Source organism: Dermacentor albipictus, chromosome 1 (genome assembly GCF_038994185.2).
Source record: "Dermacentor albipictus isolate Rhodes 1998 colony chromosome 1, USDA_Dalb.pri_finalv2, whole genome shotgun sequence".
NCBI lineage: Eukaryota > Metazoa > Arthropoda > Arachnida > Ixodida > Ixodidae > Dermacentor > Dermacentor albipictus.
In genome coordinates, this window is record NC_091821.1 from 413,899,099 (window position 1) to 413,920,516 (window position 21,418).

Sequence of the window (21,418 nt, forward strand, 5' to 3'; positions counted from 1 at the left end):
AAATTTGAAGTACTCAGGAAGAGCAACTTGAAATGTCACATTCTGGGATGCGCACGTGCGTTTAGGCCAACGTCTTGGCTTGGCTAGCTTGCGGCTGGCAAGATTATGTGCTAATCCCATGGGACCCCACTGGCCACATGGTTGTGCTTTAGCAACAGCACAAAAGGCATTTGTAATTTAGTGTTGTTCATACATATCTGCATGGTAGGTCACTGATGGCCCAATGAAATCGACAGGAGATCCTTGGAGGCATCACTTTTGCGCAGGCCTGATCGCAATTTCCTTTTCCCACCAATGTCAGCGTTTATGCTAATATAAATATTGGATTTAACGACGATATTACAATGACAGATGCGTCTCCATTGTGACAAGGTTTGACTGCAGTAGAAATAGTGTTCATCATTCATTGATTCCACAGGTTCAACATTATGTTAGTGGCTTACTTGTTGCAGGTGGATGCATTTTTTCTTTTATGCATCTTGGTTTTATGAGCATTGCAATGCTTCCGGTATGAAAAAGGAATAACCATGAAATAAAATAAAATAACCTGTATATTTGCTCTGTCCAGTTAAGGTTTAGAGGTTAGGTGGCGCCAATGTGTGACTTTTGCTTATGCCTCCCGAGTTTTATTTGTGCTGTTTCCAAAGTGTCAAGACTCGAGTGAAGCATAAGATAGCAACTCATCGAATGAGTATGGGGAGGAGAGAAAGGCCCAAATACCTGTGAGGCTACAAAGCATGATCATCTTGGCTGCCACTCTGGTCCTCATCTTGGTGTTCTGGTCCCTCTCAGGACGCGTCTCGGCTGGGAAGCCGTTTGGCCACAGGGCGTCCCTGCAAGCAGTGAAGTGTGGTTGCAAATTCAAGTGCTGAACTGTGACAACTGAATCACCTCAAGGCCTAACTTGACAGAGCGGCACTTTCTCATGCACCAAGCTGCAATCATATTAGTTGGCATCCAAAGGAACGACTGTACGGCCTCGGCATTCTGCTGTGCAGCACTAAGTCACGGGCTCAATGCCCAGTCCCAATAGCTGCATTCTGAGAGGGGCAGAATGCAGAAATGTTGCTTGTTTAGATTCTAGTGGGTGTTAAGGAAACTCCAGGTAGTCAAAATCACTCAAGAGCACTTGGCTATGGTGCCCATCGAATATCATTATTACACCTAGCGGAACCGCTGTGAAAATGATTGGTTGGCTCTTCTTGTAGCTAATCTGTGTGTAACATTTGGCTAGTTAGGAAAAAAAAAACAAATTAGACAAGCTGCATTACCTTGGAAACCAGTAGGTGAATTAAGGCGATGTTGTCCAATGTAATACCAGCTTGATGCACTACTAAGTGCTTCATGCAATCAGCTTTTTTCAGGACAGGAAGTGCTACTTTTACAGTAACATTAAAGAATAATGCCACATCTTTTCACAGCAGCGACAACGCTCCTAACAAACACTTTTCTATTATCATCAGGAAACTTAATGAGTGTGAGCACCACTGACAGTTGAGGCGGTAATGGCTGGGCTAAGCAGACAGCAGAAATTAATGCGACTTGGTGCCACTATGCTTCAACCACATAAAGTTTGCTTTTGAACAGTTTGAGCACTTCCTGTGAAGCCAGCATGCACCTCATGCAAGATGAATGTCATGGTGGCCGAAGGTGTCACTATGCCATAAAGAGAAATACATGTAACATGTACACATATTGCCTAGTTGCCCTGACAGATTTATTCATTTCCCTCCCCTAACAATCCTCCAGCCTATCTCCTTTATCTTTCTCTTTGGGTAATGATTATATTGTTATGGGGATAACATATATTTACAAATTATAACTCTACAGAAGGTTACAACAGCCACAAGCAGCGGTGAATGATGAAGCGGCGGTGAACGATGAAGTGGCCTCTGGCCACTTCATCGCCGTCATCTTCGTCCGACCGACAGTAACAGCCTGTTCACTGTCTCGTGGCACTACCCCGCCCTGGGGTGAGAGCGCCGACCCGGTACTTGTTATGACGGACAAGAGGGGCCTGTTACGTACGGCGTCTTCCTACTGTCAGGATTGGGGGCTCAATCCCATCGCTCGAGATCCGTTGCCAAGATTGGAGTCCGGCATGAATTCGAAGGTAGCTGGCCCATGCCGTCGTCCAACTTATCCACGCTGAGGACATTGATGAAGGGAAGAACTGCTTCTCATTGAGAACGAGGAATATGGGTTTATTTACAGTATTTAAATCAGTCTAACATGACTGTTCAAGAGAAGTGTCAGTCCAACATGACTGCTCAAGAGAAGTGTATCAGTCCAACGTGACTGCACGAGAGAAGTGTGTCCAGCATTCGCACCACAGCAGCTTTTTAAACACTCGGTCCTCCCGCGATAGAAGGTGATGCGAACGTTCGTTTACTCATTGTCAACTTGCCGCCGCCCAGCAGAACAGTTTACGCACACAAAGCACACACATTCCGATGTCTGGCGCCGACGTCGGAGGGGTGCCGTTCCGGGAAGCTCGGAGCCAAGGTGGGTAGCTCGCTGTCCTGCGTCCCGGAAGGCGTGTGGGAAGCAACAAAAAACGGCTTTCCCGCGGCAGCTTGCTCATGCGTAGCAGATCAGGTACGCGCTGGAGAGCTCCGGCACCATAGTTCGCCCGTCGAACTCATTTCGTCACAACGGCGATGGGGCTGGAGGAATGGCGGCAGTTTTCAGCACAAAGCCCGCTTCATCGAATGCATCCTACGTGCAGCGACGGAGAGCGGGGGATGCGTGTCTTGTTCCCCGGTCGTAACTGGGTGGCAATCTGGCAGTGCAGCTCGCCATTCTTAACACTACGTGCACGATAGCAGAGGGTAATGGCATGGACGGCGGTGGCTTGACAACAGGTTTGATTTCATATGCAATGTCGGTGACTTGACAAAGCACCCTGTAAGGACCGTCGTAGTGGGGCAATAGCTTTTTGGAGAGACCGATGCGGCGGGATGTAGCACAAGGGCACCTGGGGAGTAACAAATGTCTCTGAGGTGACTGTCATACAGGGCTTTTTGGGAAGCCTGGGACACTGTGAGCCGTTCGCGAGCGATCTGGTGAGCTGTGTTGGCACGCGCTATAGCATCGCAAATATACGTAGTGGATACGCTTAGAGCAGCAAGAAATAAAAGTACCGCGTGAGAGAGAAAAGGTTCGCCTCCATACAGAAAAGAAAATGGTGAGTGACCAGTGGTGTCCTGCCTAGAAGAGTTGTAGCCAAAAGTAACATATGGCAAAGTAGGGTCTCAATTGTGGTGGTTGGCGGAGACGTACATTGAAAGCATATCGGTCAGAGTTCGGTTCAGGTGCTCTGCGAGTCCATTCGTTTGCGGGTGATAAGCAGTTGTGAGCTTGTGGTGGGTAGAGCATGAATGAAGGACGGCATCGATGACGCGAGACAAAAAATACCAGCCTTGAGTCAGAAGCTGTTAAGGAGAACCATGATGCAAGATGATGTCAAGAAGAAGGTTGGCAACATGTGTAGTGCAGCTGGTGGGGATGGCACGTGTAATGGTGTATCACGTCACATAGTCGGTCGTGACGGCAATGCACTTGTTGCCTGATGGCAAGGTTGGAAAGGGGCCAAGAAGGTTGAGCCCAACACGAAAGAACGGTTCAGTGGGAATGTCAACAGGATGAAGCAGACCGGCAGGTAGCATAGCTGGTCGCTTGCGGCACTGGCATTGGTCACAGCTAGCGACATATCATTGCATGGAGCAGTAGAGACCAGGCCAGAAGCAACGGTGCTTGATGCGATCATAAGTGCGTGTGACACCAAGGTGACCAGCAGTGGGCTCATTGTGACACTGGCAGAGGACAGCTGATTGCAAATGGGCAGGCATGATGAGGATGCGTTCAGGACCGTCAGGATGAATATTGTGGTGGTATAAGGTGCCGTTGCAAAGGCAGAACAAGTCGAGTGAAAGGTCAGATGTGGCAGAGCTAAGAATGTCGAAGATAGAACGTAAAGCTGAGTCACGGCATTGTTCGTCCTGTATATTAATGAGGTCTGAGATAGACAAGACACAGGCATTGGTGTCTTGCTCGGAGACATCAGGGGGACCTACAGGATGCCGGATGTTGCGACAGGTGATCGGCACCTTTATGAAGCTGACCGGACTTGTGTACTACCGAAAACAAGTATTCTTGCACACGAAGAGCCTAATGACCAAGGCGACCTGTAGGGTCTTTGAGCGAAGAAAGACAACAGAAAGCACGATGATCAGTTACAACGGTTAAGGTGCAGCCAGACAGGTAGGGCTGAAATTTGGTGACAGCCGAGACAAGAGCAAGACACTCCCGCTCTGTCATTGAGTAATTCTTCTCCGGAGCAGACAGGAGGCGGCTAGTGTAAGCAATAACGCAGTCGTGTCCACCCTGACACTGAGCGAGGACCGCACCGATTCCATGGCTGCTGGCACCTGTGCGAAGTTATGTCGGTGCAATTGGATCAAAATGCGCTAAAATAGAAGTCGTGAGAGCATCGATAAATGCCGAAAAGGCAGCAGCTTGGGGCGAGCCCCATGTAACAGCAACATCTTTTTCGAAGAGTGAAGTAAGAGGATGCGCAATGTCGTCGAAATTACGGATGAAACAGCAGAAATAAGAGCACAGTCCAACGAAGCTTTGTACATCTTTAGCCGAACAGGGGACAGGAAAATTCTTCACAGCGTGAACTTTTTCAGGATTGGGCTGGACACCTGCTGCATTGGTGAGATGGCCAAGCACTGTTATTTCATGGTGTTTGAAATGGCATTTTGAGGCATTGAGCTGGGCCCGTATTCTGAGACGTTCGCCTTCAGCGAAACTATCGCCTTGGCCACGCCTCCGTCAATGGCGCGCATTCATTGGCGGTTTTAGCAAAACCGGAAAATAAACAGCACCTGCTAGAGTTACGGCCTATGTCATTTTAACATTATGGTGTTGATGGGTGCTCTCGACATATAGTGAATAAACGAACATGTCTTTTGGCATCTCTTGGCGTTCGGTTGGTGGTGAAGTGCAGTAGAGATAAGATAGGTGGTAGTTTACAGTAGCCTTCTTGGTGGCATCTTACATGCATTGTTTCACAGTGATATTTGTAGATTCATTCAAAATAAAACATTTCACACTTCCTTATTCAATTTATTTTACCTAAAGCGGACGTAGCTAACTGTAGTCAGTGCGCAGAACCCATATTGCTGCCACTACACTCGAAAACAATACACCCGAGGTGCTCTGCACTCGGACGGTGCGCTCTCTCATGCGATATGCAGCGTTCGACAGCGCATGTCGGTAGTGCACACTGATGTCACAGATAAGCAGTCGCTTGATTTATTGAACGTGACTATTGCGGCGGCAAAGCTACATGTATAGCGGAAGGCGAACGTTTCAGAATATGACCATTGGAGGCTGACATTGCGGTATACCTCGAGAATTGTGGAGAGGCGCTGAAGATGGCTGTCAAATGTTGGCGAAAAAATGATGACATTGCCATGGTAGCACAAGAAGGTTGACCATTTCAAGCCACGAAGAAGTGAATCCATCATGCGCTTGAATGTGGTGGCGCATTGCAAAGACCGAAAGGCGTGACTTTGAAGTGGTAGAGGCCATCTGGAGTTACAAATGCATTTTTTTTAATGGTCTAATGGGTCAACAGCAATCTGCCAATAACCTGAGCGAAGGTCAAACGACGAGAAATATTGGGTGCCGCGGAGACAGTCAAATGTGTCGTCTATACGTGGCAAAGGATAAACGTCTTTCTTCATTATCTTGTTGAGGTGTCGATAATCAACACAAAAGTGCCAGGTGTTGTCCTTGACCAGCACTACGGAAGTGGCGCATGGACTAGAGGACGGTTCGATGGTGTCCTTGGCCAGCAGTACGTCAACCTTTTTCGATTATGGCGTGTTCCACAGCAGAAATGCGATAAGGGCACTGGTGAACCTGTTTAGCATTGCCAGTGTGGATGATGTAATGAATCACTGAGGTTGTGTCTAAAGAGCGATTTTTAAGATCAAAGATATCCGCATACGACAGCAAGACCTGACGAAGATCGTCTGCTTGTGTAAGCGGGAGATCTGCAGATATTTTTTTGAAATTGGCACATGGCGACACGACGGCTGTGAGAGAGCCAGAAACACTCCGAGGGCCGTCGACATCTAACACAGAAATATCGCATTCCTGCAACGATGACACGGTGGCAAGTGCAATATCGGCAGGTAGCACATGGGCAGAAAGTACAATGTTCAACAGAGGCAGGCAGGTTTTGTTCTCGCTTATGGTGACTACAGTGAGCGGGAGGATGACAGAGTGTGTTAGGAGCACATTAAGAATGGGGGAGACAACATATTCACCATTGCACACAAGAGGAGAAGGACGTAATGGGATGTACTTAGCGGCTTGCGGTGGCAGATGAAGGAACTCTACAGAACAAATGGCTGGGAGAGTCAGATATTAGGTGGGCGTCAAAAACGAGTTCCAGTTGAAGCACATATGAGGAGCAGTGGATAAGGGCAGAGTGCGTCGAGAGAAAGCGTAGGTTGAGGATCACGTCGTGAGGATACTGCGCAAGCTTGATAAACAAAACAGTGGTCTGATGGCCAGCAATGCACACTCGGGCAGTACACATTCTAAGAACAGCAGACGTCCTGCCATCAGCGACCTGTACTGTGTTCTGAATAGCAGCCGTAATAACTTTGTGGAGCCGACTAGGAGAGCAGCGCTCATTATTGAAATCTGCTCTGGTGTCTATGAGGGCCGTAATGATAAATGTTGTCCACTTGAATGTCCAGAAGGTTTCGGCGTGTAGGTAGTCAACAGAGGACTTATATCGAGTCACCGATGCAGTATCATCTCCGGGAGCTGCGCAGCTTAGTTTTCTGGAGTGTAGGTGCCAGGCAGTGCAGGGGATGAGGACTGGCATGGTTGTGGCGAGCGAGATCGACGGCCTTGTGAGGACGGTGAGCGGCTAAACATGGAGTGTGGAATGGTGGCATCAGAAGCACGTGGGTCAGAGCGAGGGGAAAAACATTGAATGCTTCCTCCAGGACGACATCAAGATCCAGTGGCCCAGTTTGAAGGTGGTAACCAGCTATTGCAGCAGTGACAGGCAATGTGTCCAACGCACGAGCAGTTGAAACATATGGGTCGGTCGTCTGCCGTTCTCCAGTCAGCTGGATTTCTGTAGCGCAAAGGGTAGACCTGGTTCTGGGTGACATTTGAGGGAGTATGTTCAGGTGCACGGATGGAACAGATGGCAGATGATAAACCCAGGTTGGCGAACTGCTGGCAGACGACTGCTTGTATGAAAGACACGGTGGACTGGTTGGCTGACTGAACATCTTCTGGCGGGATGGCCGTAGGAGCTATCGCTTCGAGTTTGTGGTGGACAATGCCAGTTATATCTCCTGACAGTGTAGATTGCGCAGACATTGATGGGTCCTTGCATGATGATGTGGCGGCTCTTCGCTCGTTCAAAACGTTGACATTTCTTAACTATGGCATCGACCATCGTACACTCCTTGAATACAAGTAGATTGAATGCGTCATCTGCTATTTTATTCAATATATGCGAAATCTAGTCAGCTGCAGTCATTTTTTTGTCAGCTTTTCGACAAAGGCCCAGTATGTTCTGTATGTACGAAATGTACGGTTCAGTGGTTGTTTGGATGTGGGATCCCAGCTCCTTTTTATCATCCTGCTGAGGGCCAAATGGTGTGCCGAACAACTCATGCAGCTCCGCCTTGCATCCCCACTTGCAAGATCTTCTTCATGCCGTTCCTTTCAGGTAGAAAATCACGTTGGGTAACATCAGCGTGGGGTCCCACCTGTAGTGGTCGCTGACGCACTCATACATGTCGATCCCCTCTTCGATGTCCGAGCCATCCATGCCAGAAAAAGTTGCCAGGTCTCGTAGGTGTAACAGAATCACAGGAATCGGTGGCTGATGCGCTGTCGTCACTTCGGTGGTCATCACGGAGCAACTAAAATGGCGACCGCTTCAAAGTTCCGTGCTTGGTTGACGGAACTGGCACGCTTTGCCCAGCACCTCCACCAAAAAAGATGTTACGGGGAAAATGTATACTTACAAATTATGACTACTATATACAAGGTTACAACAGCCATAAGCGGTGGTGACTGATGCAAGGCTTTTTTCCAAGTGCCTCTGGCCACTTTGTCGTCATTGTCTTCGTCGGACTGACAGTAACAGCCCATTCACTGTCTTGTGGCAATATTACTTTATATTACTTCTCCAAATAGCTTCCTCAATATATATTTTCCTTTTAATCTTACTATAGCATTTTGTGCTCCATTCTGCCATCCATATTTATTTATTTATTTGCAAGCATTGTTGGCACCCTTTGCATCTAAAAAAAGGCTGACCTGTACATTGTTCAACGAAATAAAATTGGTAGCACTGACAAGAAAGAGAAGAAAGGGTGACTAAATGTGCTCATTAAGAACAGGAAGTCCCTTCTCCACTTACTTAAATGCAGTGATGTATTCAGCAATTTTTTCAGTTGATGCCATCCATTCGACGTAGTCAACAATTTTTCTGTAAAAAGAGGGATACCGGTACAAAGGAGCACAGAGAAAACAAAGTGAGCTAAAAAATTAATGTAGGCAAGAGGGCACGAAGAAAAAAATTTGTTTAAAGGAAAGAAGGGATTGGAACCTGTTTATTGTGTCTCCAAATGTGGCTTTGATAATCTGCCTCAGGATGACCACAATCCGTCGCCTTAGCCACTGGTTCTTGCTTTTTAGATCAAACACTTCGTCCATAAGCAGCAGCATAATTCTCAGGGGAATGTTGTCCTGTGTCTGCGGAGCAGAGGGAAAGGAAGAGAGTGAATCCTGTGAATTAGTTCATAAAAATGCCTCTTCCAATAACTATGCACTTGAACAGCAAGCCATAAAATGAGTTTCTTTAAACTGTTGCAGTGACATCAGTTGAGGGTACTATGTTCAAAACAACTGAAACCAAAGATACATGCACCAACAGAAAGTGCTTAATGCAGTGAACTTCTGTTATTTCGACTCTGACGGGACCGACGAAATTGATCAAATCATCCGGCGGGTCTAAATAAACAAGATGAATAAGAAAATGTGAAAACACACCGCCAAAATTGGGCAGTATTTGCCAGAGTCTAACATGCTCTCTGAATCAAATGCGTGCCCACTTTCTACGTGTACAAAGCAGAAAACTAACGTAGGAATTACATTAAAGCTGCTAAAGGAAGTAGAAACCTAATGTGCACCTGGCTTTTTTTCTTTCTTTAGCAAGAAAAATATGTGCGTTGCATAATGGCGGTCGGTTTCCAATAGTTAGCTTCGCTGCACAGTTATTAAGGTCAGCTTTGTTGCAGTCAGTACATTAAGCATACTAACGCCGCAAAGGTGTTTTGGTTTCATATTCGACTGCACCGTGCAGACAATTTTCGGCCCAATTTTGTTAGAATCAGGCAAACATGTACCTTAATTGGACATTGTGAGCTATGGTTATTGCTTGAAAGTTGCTAAAGGAGTTGCTACTAAAAGAGTTGCTACTGGGGTCCCTGCGGGGGTCAGGTGCATGTGCGCTATCTGGCCAAGTTCTAATTATGCAGCAAAGGCCAATTTTAGAATTGAAATAACGGAAGTTTGGGCCCATAGAAATGCATGGGTGTGAGCCAGGTCAGGATTGAATTAACCAAGAAATCGAATGAACCAGAGTCAAATCAACAGAAGTCTACTTTATTAAAAACACAGAAGCCACAAAATGCTGAACTCCCTTGAAGTCCCAGCTTGCAGCCAGGAATAGATGAATAAAAGACTGTACACAGGCACAACATGCACAAAAGGCACAAGCTCACAGTGGCTTTTGTTTGTGCCTGGCCTCTTTACACCTGCGGTTTTTATGCAATCATGCCTCAACAATAGGCTCAAGCTTCCATCTTAGAAATAGATGGGTGTGTTGCCCATGCTATGTACCTTTCAATACTACGCCGTCAGTCAAGCTGCGAGAACATAAATTATGCGAATGCTTCTACAAGCAACAGCCTTCCCGCCTAGTACGTACCTATATGGGTGCGGTGACATTTGTACACGAGAAGTGCATTTTTCGTTTAAGTACTCTTACATTTACTGCTGTTTGGGTTTTGATCAATGGTTCTTGATTACAAAAAAGCTAACCACACTTAATGTGGGTACAAACCTCTAAAAGGACACTAAAGAAAAAGTTAAGACACTAAATATAAACCTAGGCTTAGGTGATATTTCCTAGTCTCACTTGATGGAAAATGACGGCACAGGATGGGATAGATGCCTCCATTGCCGAAAACACAAAGCCAACTTCCCTGGGTGGTTTATCCTTGTTTATCATCTGCAAGTTGTACTGAATTACTGATAATAAGAATGTTCATCTCATCGCATTTCATGACAAAAGAAAATGCTGTTTAGCCAATTATATGCGAATTTCCTAGAGAAAGACTCAGTTGCACCATTCCATTGGCGCTACAGTAAAAGCTAGTTAATTCGAACCGCAAGGGGAAGCCGCTTCAGTTCGAATTAACGAAAGTTCAAACTAACGAAAGTGAAGGAGAGCAACAGTACACTGCGATTTGGAAGCAGTAGGGCATGTCAGAAAGTTGGCATGTCAGAAAGTGATGGCCAGTGACGCCATCTTCAAGTCGAAGCTCTGGGTCCGACTGTGCCACACCACCGACGTCCACCGAAACGAACGTTAGCCGAGGCTTAACACCATCACAATGAATCGCGACGGCCGATACCTCCTAAGCTGAAAACAGAGGTGCACAACTGATGAAGACTGCCGAGACAAAGACGCTGAACATGTGAAGGTGGCGAAGGCCCTGATTCGTTGGTTCTTGATTGCAAGTGCAGCTGCGACGTACTTGATTCGCTGTGTTTTGGCGCTTGCCGTGCCATCTCCGCACAACATTAGCAGCTGTACAAGATTTGCAAAGCCTCCGAGATTCGCAACGGGCAAGAAGTCTCGGAGGTTACGTAGAACGGAGAGGCGGCAGCCGCCGCTGCCTTCTGGCTGACCCCGCGTCGGTTGGATTTTTTTCCGATTTTGCCTTCTCTCGCCGTTCTCTCCGTTTCGTAGGCAACACAGCCTTGTGTGTAGGCAGTAGGCGCGTTTCTCTGGCCGTGTGCCAGGCGAGCGTAGTTCGAATTATTCGTGAGGGAACGTTCTCGCGTTCGAATTAACGGACTTTTTTATACACAGACTTCTGTGGAGCTTGGCTGGACCAAATCGTACAGTTCGAATTATCAATAAATTTGAATTATTGAAGTTCGAATTAACGAGCTTTCACTGTATCTGCAGAAGTATGGCGCGCCCTCTCTCTGCGGGTGTCTGACTCAAAGCAGGCAGTACAGTCTAATCTTGATAAATAAACAAACGTGAATACAAAAAATTATTGAATATAACAAAGTAAATGTAAAATGTTTCTCACCGATATTAGAGGAATACAGTAGAGCCTTGCTCATAAATCTTGGGGTCAAAAAAGAAGAATGAAAGAAAAAGAAAACATACTAATTGGGAAAACGTACGATCCGAAGCCACTAAAAAATTTGGCAGGCTCAGAGTAATGCAAAGCATTGCAGCGCAAGGTGTCGCCATGCGTCGATCTGGTGGGGCTCAAGTGGCCCGAGATGCACACTGTCGTTTTTGCGGCTTCCGCAAGGTTACGTTTGCGCTCCTTGAATTCGGTCTGGGTCAGCAGCAGCTTCTTGGAGTGAGCCATTTTGGCGGAAAGTTTTATGCGTCCAATCAGCAAAAATTGTTGTGGCGTGGGACCGTGACGAGCTTGTGGGGCCCAAGCAACCCGAGACGTGTGGTCGTTTTAAGACTGGTGTTGAGAAACTGAAATGAAATCAATGTGGTGGGCAACGCCAGAATACGATGCCACGATGCTGCCAGAGTGAAACATGAATCTCACTTCGCACTGCCTGCAGCAGGGAACCACGGCACACTTTGTTTATCAACTATTAAAAGCGTGCAGTATGCTTTCTACGGCACACATGCTGTGAAACAGATAGGTGAAGATGATTATTGCAATGGGTTGGGGGCAATAGCCGTGAATGTTGATGTGCGTGACCTGTGAGATATTTATTGTCATGGAATAGGAAATTGACTGCATGGTGGCATTTTCACGTGACACAGGTGGGCAAGTACAGCAGTGAAGCTGCCGTTGCGGGTGCCTACTGCTCTCGACCGTGCATGCCTCATGACTTTCCTTGCTTACAAGGCATCTAATGGCCGGCATACATATCATACAATCGTAGTTTGATACTATATTGGTTATCGCTGCTAGAAGATTGTGTCTCGTGGGAACGTATTAACAGGTAAAAAAGAAGCATAACTGTATCAGGTACTTTTTCCGTTCTCAATCGCCAATGCTGTCTCCAGGAAATCCTTTGAAATAGGATAATTTCAACGAGGTTCTACTGCAAACACGTGGTTTTAATGAATATCGGGTATAACCTAAGTATTTTTATGTAATATGGGACTTTGTTATAGGGAGGTTCAGTGCCTAGCAGAGCTTGTCTTCTGAGAATGCTGGTGTAACTTCATTCCAACAAGAGCCGCTTTGCTTGTTGAAGGCATCTTGAACTGTGGCAGAAGCAGCATGCCGCCACTATTCGGTTGCAACTTTCGTGGCAACTAGGACCTCTAGAAGCATAAATCAAATGTTGCACGGTTTCTATCAGGGGCTGGAGGGGGTACTTGAACACTCTAGACGGATCTAAGGCTTGCCATTAATGCTTCCCTGCTTTAGTGGCGCAGGTTCTATGGCCAAATGATACAATACAGTTGACTAATAAAGAAGTCACATACAACATAAAGATAGCTTCGTTACATTCAATATTTATTGTAAACATGCATTTGTTACACACTGATATCGCCAAGAAGCACTTTTGATTTACTTTGTTATATCCAATAATTAGTTATATTCATATTCATTATAGTAGCAATGCTCAACTGCACTGCTGTACTCGGATGGTCACCCTGTCAAACACGCAAAATGAAGAGACAGCAAGTGATTTCACTCGTCTACACGTCAGCTCACCTCAACGTCGATGCCAGCGCCCACTTTCTCGCTGCCCTGAATCATGACGTCCACAGGTGAAGCTGTGGGCCGGCTACGCAGCACCTTCACAATGCTGTCGCGCAGTCCATCGAGCAGGTTCTCGGGAGCATTTTTCACCATGGTGCCCATGCTGCGCACTGATGACTTGAATGGATTGACTAGAGAGCCCATCTGCATGAGTGACAAATTTGGCAGGAACAATAATCACTACTTACGACAGGACTAATCTTGTTTACTAAAAATGCAGCATAGCCTTACTACTCTTGTCAAGCCTACATGACTGAATTAAGTGCTTTTGAATTTGGATTCATTTCCAAGGTGAATGTAGGAATCCCGAGCAAAAAAGGAAAGTTACTTGGTGAAAGTATGGGCACCCTTTACAGGATAACCAGATATGCATCTATACTAACAATGCAATTACTGTGAGAGCTGCAGTCTCTCATGCTCTACTTGTGCATGCGGTACATTGAAATAGCTGATGTGATTTCCTTCACTTCACATTCAAAGGACCGAGGACCGAATACTGAAATAACCTGGGCAGGTTTCGGGAATACTTTCTGAAGATTTCTGTTTAGAGCAGTTGGCAATACAGTTGAACCTCCCTATTTCAAGTGCCAAGAACATCCCACTGTTATTACCGATAATTGTTGTAACCGGGTCGCATGAAAAAAGCAGAGGGGACAAACATTGACACATTTTATTTTGACAGAGAGAAGCACAGTAGAACCCACTTATAGCATTACCGGTTCCAACGATACTTGGATGTAACAATGAGCTGCTGCCCCATCCTGAACTTTGGTGTGTGTTCTAGGGTAACACAAACCACTTACTACAGCGTTCCCATGCTGCATTATTGCCAATAACAAATAAATCTGGCTACTGGGTGTCTGTGCTAAAAACAAAAGGAATGTGAAATCCAGAAGAAGAAACAAAAAAGAATGGCTGTGGCTTAGGTAAGGTTAAGCCCAGGATGCGAAGCATACTAGCCTTTATTTTAGTTGTTGAACCACTGTTTAGCCTGGTGAACTGCTGTTGCTTGGCTATATTTGGTTCGGCTAGACGAAGAAACAACTCATGCATTACTTCTTCGCCTTCAAGAGTGGAACGCGACAGCGTTCCCGTCGACCCGCCAAGGGGTGTAAGACAATGGGCTACAGGGCAGCGACTACGCGCCCCGCATTGGACGCGGTGAGCGTCGAGCAAAGCAGCGTTCGGCGCGGCAACGAAATGTGCGCCTGAGCAAGAGACGCACGCCTTAGAAACAGCGCGTTTCTAAGGCAACACCGCATTCACTAGAGGCGCTTTTGTACCGCTTTGAAGCGTTGTACTCGTGGCTCAGTGGTAGCGTCTCCGTCCCACACTCCGGAGACCCTGGTTCGATTCCCACCCAGCCCGTCTTGCAAGAGTTGAGCCAAAGCCACTTCTCCTCTGTCGTGACGTCACGGTGTCACGTGATTTCATGGTCACCGCCGCGCCTGAGGAGCTGGGTTGAGCCCTCATAATATGCTTCGCATAAAAAGCGAGTCGCTCTGCTAGCCCCCCCCCCCCCCCCATTTTTATGCTGCTTTGCACCTAGCACACGGCAGGGCATGCCTTAGTCGCACCTTTCCACTCTCCCTTCCTCCCCTGTCGGCGAGAGGGTGGAAGGGAGACATGAGAGGGGCGTGAAGAAGGCATGCCGCGCAGGGTGCGTGGCACAGAGAAAAGCTTCGCAAAATGGCTCGTATATTGTTTTGCCTTTTTTATTTCCAGGCAATGCGGCGAAGTAGTGCTGTGCAAGGGGGGAGGGAGGGGTGTGGCATGCTCGTGGCACCAAGGTGGGTTGCCAAAGGGGCTCATGTTTTCTTTTCTATTTTTTTTCAAGGATTTTGCACTTTTTCTTTTTAGGCACACACCCCGCAAACACATTTAATTGTTACAACCGATAACTAAGGTGACAGTTCGGGCATGTTGGTAGGACATGAATGTAGCTTTTTGCGCACAAGACAAGGACAAAGAAGAGGCTAAGACACAGCGTGGGAGCATTGTAGTAAGCAGCTTATTTTAGCATAGAACACATACAAACGTTGACGGTTCACTGGCTGCTCATTGTTACATGCGATATATTGTACAAAACCAGTATTGTTACAAATGGGCTCAACTGTATTGCTAATGACCACCAATGACAACATCTTGAACATACAGAATAAAGTAAAATTTGTGCTACAGGCGAAAAACAAAAGCGACAGCGCTCACCGTTCTTGCAAACTGTTTTTTTCCTTTCTCGTAGGTGCCCGGCTCAAGGAAATGCAGCACCATGTCACGTAGCCCTGGATTAGCTGTCAAGATGTCAGGATGTAGAATCTGCTGCAAGAACTCATTCAGCTGAGATCGCCGCTGCTCCAAGAATTGAAGGCTCAGGTTGTTGAAGGTCTTCTTCCCAGGAAAAGGCAACTTAGACAACTTTGGAAACTGCAGGTGAAGAAGATAAAACAGAAATCAAGAGGTATGACTAATACTGCTCGTGCAGATATATAGCACAGGTATTGCCCTGAGCTAAAGTATATGAACCAGAAGAAATATTGCGATAAAGCCAATGTGCAAGAGATTGTTTTCCATTTATATTATCTTTATTTTAAGATTTTTATGACCCCCTTTAAATCCAAAATAGAAAGAAACTATACCACGAAAATATAAGATTTTAGACCATTATGGCACTGCCCATTGTAAGTTGGCATGTGAGCCCAATGTGCTTAATAAAGGCCGAAGTTGATACCATGTCCTTAAACTTCATTAAAAGAATGGTATCAGCCACTTATTAAGACTGTTTCTGAGGGCTACAGTAGCTGTTATAATTTCACTCTTTGTTAGGAAAATGTACTTCTCAATGACACGGCCACCTGACTGTCAGCTGCACTCACTTTTGATGCTGTAACAATTTGTTATGCAAATACAGAGAAAATAAATCCCAGTAAAGACTTCTATTTCGTTGGGCAGTCAATACAAGTCAGAGAGGTATGAAACGGAATGTATGAGGGTTGATCCAGAAATAAGGTTCCCATCAATTTTAGATATAGACACCACTGTTTATTCTCATATAAATTTAATCATTGGAAAGATGAAACTTTGCTCTACTTTCTATATAATTGCCATCTTTTTCTACACATTTTTGTAGATGGTGCTCCAATTTCTGCATCCCGATGTCATAGAACTCTGCCGTCAACCCGTTTAGGAAGCAATTCACCTCTTCTTTGACTTCATCGTCGCTCCGAAAGCATTGGCCACTCAAATGTTCCTTTAACTTGGGGAACAAGTGATAATCACTAGGCGCGAGGTCTGGACTGTACGGTGGGTGGGGCATGACAGTCCACCCAAAGTTTGTCAAATGTTCCAGAGTTTGACGGGAGACGTGAGGTCGGCCGTTGTCGGAAGCAGCATTACACCGGTTTCCAGTCGTCCTCACCTGCGGTTCTGGATAGCTTGCCTGAGTCTTCTTAGTGTTGCACAATAACTGTCCGAGTTGATTGTTGTCCCATGTTCCATGAAATCGATCAGCAGCATCCCCTTATGATCCCCAAAAACACTGGCCATGACTTTGCCAGCAGAAGGAGTTTGTTTGAACTCCTTTGTGACTGGTAACTCTGGGTGGTGCCACTGTTTGGATTTTTGTTTTGTTTCGGGAGTGAAATGAAATACCGTACCCACGTTTCGTCTCCCGTAACAATGGAGTCCAACAATCCTTCCTTAACTTCTTCACACTTTTGAAGAAACTAGCGAGCACAGTCAAGGCGTTTTTCTTTGTGGTATGATGTCAATAGCCGCGGTACCCATTGAGCACAACACTTGTGATACCCCAATTTTCAGTCAAATCTCTTTCCAGTGTACCGTAAGAACTCCCAGGAATATGAGCAACAAGTTCACAGACAATGATCCTCCTGTTTTGAAGCACTTCGCGCTGGCCCATCTTGATAACCGCCTCTGAAACTGATGGTCTTCCACTCTGTTCTTCATCACGGACTTCCTCCTGACCAGCACTAAACTCCCTGCACCACTTTCGGACGTGTTGAACGGACGTACACTTGTCGCCATACACCTCTATCAACTGACGATGAATATCCATGGGTGAAGTCCCTTTGGTGTGTAAAAAGTGAATTACGGAACGAATCTCGCACGTGGCGGGATCAACAATGGGAACCTCCACATCGGACGGCTGCTGAGCCAAGAGTGAGTGGCACAGCAAAGCGCGGCTGGGGGGAATCGAGAGTTGGGGAACAGCGGCGTGCAGCAGTGTTGCCGGATTTCGCCTCGCACCTTCCCGTGCAGCTGGATCTCTTTGAGAACGTTAATTCTGGATCAACCCTCGTACATAGTCATTCTGAAATACAGTAAAACCTCGTTAAACCGTACCCGCTTAAACAGTAGTTTCGTTTTAAAAGTAGTAAAGTCAATTCCCCGACTCAGCGGCCATTGAACATAATGTATTTTGTATCCGCATAAACCGTACCAGCTTATTGCGTACGCATCGGTTAAAACGTAGCGTTTCCACTTTTCGTCGCGCAAACACGGCGGTGCGTCGTCTCCATCGGGCGGCCCGGGAGAACAACAAGCCTCGGAGATCGGTACAACGGCCTCCAAGCGCCCTGTGCGTTTGCACGTGAAGCCGCATCAACATCAACATCATTTAGACGCCGCATGGACGCCGTGCCAGAGAGCGTTGCGGCGTTGTGCAAGCGAGGACTCGCGTCATGCCAAAGCTAGGATAAAAAAGACGCCGGATGCTCAGCATAGAAGAAAAATTAGACATCGTCCGTGCTACCGAACGTGACATGAAGTCGGCGCTGGCCCGCGACGTGGATCTGCTGTTGACTACAGTGTGTGGCATTTGGAATGCGAAGTTGCTCGGCAGCGCTGCTGCGACCGCGAAGAGATGTCGGTTACGAGGTTCGACTTTTCACCATCGTTGCCGCTGTTGTTGCCGAAGTGTCAACTAGCGACAGTGATGAGGACGACACGGAAAGCGACAGCACGGGCTATTCAGGCCCGACATTGGCAGAAGCGGCGCGTTACGTCAGCCTCGTGAATGCGATCGTCGCAAGGAGAACAGGGGCGCGATAACGTAACTATTCCAAACGAAAAGTTTTCCGAACTCCGGCACCCGGCAATGAAAAACGCGCCCCGGGACTTATGCAGCACTACTGCGCGCGTGCACGGAGAATACGTAACGCCAACGAGGAATCTGCCGTGCGAGTGTTTGCCGAGAGGAGGGGGGCTGGCTGAGAAGCGGGCACGGAGCTTCAGTAAGTTTGAGGCCGCTGTCGTCGTGCTAGGCCGCCGCGACATCAAACGAAAATAACACTTACGTCCCGCGAAGTGAATAAATACTGCATGTTTTTTCACCTTTCATCGTACTCTCTCTGAGTTCAGTTTTCGACAGGTAAGTGGGCGATCTCATGCTATTTCGCTTAAACAGTACTACCGTTTAGTACGTACTTTTTCCGAGCTCCGGCCGACTACGGTTTAACGAGGTTTCACTGTACTGAAACAGTACAACAAGAATAAAGTGGCTCATAATGCTAGAGGATTAACCCTTTGACGGTTTTCGCCGTACATGTACGGCGGGGGTTTTCTGTCCCGCAAGGTCTTCGCCGTACGGGTACGGTTTCGATTCTCCGTTTGAAATTTCGCGCCATAATGACGATGCAAGCTCACTGGGAGGTGCTGCCACCTCTTAGGACTTACAAGAGGCGTTTGAAATTTGCGCTACCTTCTTGGGCAGATAAACAGAACTGACTTCTAACTTCAGTGCGTCGCGCAGACTGTGGCAACACCCCTTTTGCGGTTTCGGTTTCGCCGCGTGATCGCAACGGAGGCGCGGGAAACGTCATTTTTCTCTTTGTCGGCACTCTCTTGCAGATGCGGTGGAAGCTGATTTCTATCTTAATTGGCGCTGCTCTTAGCTTGTTTATAACCGCCGCTCGCGAGGTATTATCGCTCTCAGTGGCAACGCGCTTTCGCGGTTTCGGTTCCGCCGCAACGGAGGCGTGCGAAACGTGATTTTTATCTTTGTCGGCACGCTATCGCAGGGGCGGCGGAAGTTGATTTCTATCTTGATTGGCACTGCTCTTAGCACGTTTATCACCGCCGCTCATGAGGTATTCTCGCTCTCTGCAGCTGTGCGGAGACTCGTGTTCTAAGAAGTACCACACTCTGAAATACTATTGAACATTTTGCAGTTCTGAGTGATGCCGACACCAAAATACTGTTCCTAATTTTTTTTTACTATTTATTCCCGACTTTATACATCTTGTACATTCAAGATCCGTAATAAAGTAATTTGACCACCTGGGAAAGTTTTCTTCAAAATAATTCGACCCTCAAAGGGTTAACACTGACTAGTATACGTACCATGGAGGCTGCCCATAAAATGCAGATGAATGCCATATGTTTACCTACAGCACAAACAAATAGCCATAACACAAAGGAAAGGTGATTTATTTGTGCTGCAGGTAAATATCCAGTTGTACTGACTTGCCCAGCTAGCATTGGCGCTTCAGTTCATTCATAACACATAGGATTAGTTATAATGCCATAACAAAGCCTACAACGAATGACCACCCCCAAAGCCAAAAGCAGAAAGCTTCACCTTTTCCAAGACAAGGATGCGGAAGTCGTCAAAGTCGCTGTACCTCCTGAAGACACACCAACGCTCCTCCGTAGTCTGCAGCTCACGGCGAGTCACAGATATTGCATACAAGGCATACTGTGTGCTGGACTGCCGCACTATCCCTGCAAGTGCATGGTGGAGCTTTAGCAAAAGATTACAGCACTCACGCATGCAATCACTTCTTCTTCTGCTGAAGTTAGAAATAGACAGTGGGTTCGAATGCAAAATTTCTAAATTGTGACCAGTGAACCAAGGAACGAAAACAAGGACTCAAGATGGTGGACAGTGTCACGCTCACAACCAATGTGGTTTTCACACGACAGAGAAATCCACTTCAAGCTCTGCACGGCGTCTGGCAGTGATGGAGTTCTTCTGTTCCTTCATTCACAGAGGCAGTGTGAATGTAGGAGAGGTGTCAGTGTTGCCCGCCAAATTCAGCTGGTGCACGTGTGGGAGTGTGAGCACTGCCATATGGACGAAACTGCTAAGCCTTCTATTTAAAAGAACAAAATCCAGTCGCCAGCCAATAATTTGAACTCAACGAGGTTGCCAAATAGTCTGAATAATTGGGAGTACAAAATACTATATTTGCCTTAAAATAAGTGAATTTATTTCATCAGTGGCCAAAAAGGTGTGCTGTATTCTCAGACTAAACTTTTAAAGATACCTTCGATTTCGTGTGACTAGCACAAGACGCATCGACATCTATGAGCAAAGGCATCCTTAATACAGTGCCAAGAACACTATCTGATCGCAGTACGGAAACCTGCCACCCATTCATATCTCCGGTGCTACCATGCGAAATTTCACGAAAATGATATTTTCGAAAGTGATCATCCAAGAATACGGCCCAAATTTGTCAGTGAATTACTGCATGCACGTACACTTGCCTTTGGCCTAGGCCTTCTGTGGCCATGATTTTCTAGCACTGCCTTTTATCCTATTCCTTTTAACACTCTTTATGCTTCGTCAGTGGTCAGAGTGACACCTCACATGCATTTATCAATGGGATCAGCCAGCCGTGAATGGTGGGTGGATAAGAGTGGCATATAAATGAGCGGAAGTCATTGCAACAAGATCGTGGCCAGTATTTCAACCATTGCATGCTGCTACAGATAGATGAAAGTATCTTTAATACATGCACCACATTCTCCTCAGCGACAAATAGATCGGTGACTGCTAGGCTTCACAAGTTTCGGTTTTGAGGAGGCGCTAGCGGCTGGTGACCATGCCGGCGACGTATCAAAACGAAAATATTGCTATTTCTGCTAAACTCAGCGGGCAAATTAGCCCGTATTACTGCATGGCTCACTGTAAGGTGTCCAAAGTTTCAGGCGTCCTTATACATTAAATCTATGGGGCTAGTGGCGGTGCCACGGGGCTGTCCTAATATACAAGTATGTCCAAATTATTGGTCGTTTACTGCCCAAATGAGAGGATTTCCTCTATGAGTATGCACTTCTGCAGTGATGAGACGTTCTGGAGCCTGCAGGTGGCTTATCACCTGACATGCGTAGCACATCGGTGTCCAGGTTGTACGGCCTAGTACAGACACAGTGCACAAAAGCAGACAAGAATGAGAATGCTGTAGAATGTGAACCATACAAGAAGCTAGGGAACAAAGAAAACTTTCTGGAACGATTCACTTACTACACATTCGTTCACATGAGTGTTCTCTTTGCATCGAGTT

General features: G+C 46.6%; 1 protein-coding gene across 1 annotated transcript in view; it reads right to left on the reverse strand.

Annotated features, from left to right (window-relative positions):
• LOC135913071 (sorting nexin-13-like) overlaps positions 1-21,418 on the reverse strand; it is a 67,213-nt gene that overhangs the window by 9,012 nt on the left and 36,783 nt on the right. The window contains exons 19-24 of the mRNA XM_065445741.2: positions 19,708-19,850; positions 15,321-15,536; positions 13,065-13,256; positions 8,666-8,811; positions 8,477-8,545; positions 721-833 (exon numbers count right to left, since the gene is read on the reverse strand). Of these exons, the coding sequence (XP_065301813.1) occupies positions 721-833; positions 8,477-8,545; positions 8,666-8,811; positions 13,065-13,256; positions 15,321-15,536; positions 19,708-19,850 (879 nt within the window). The remainder of the gene's footprint in view (positions 1-720; positions 834-8,476; positions 8,546-8,665; positions 8,812-13,064; positions 13,257-15,320; positions 15,537-19,707; positions 19,851-21,418) is intronic.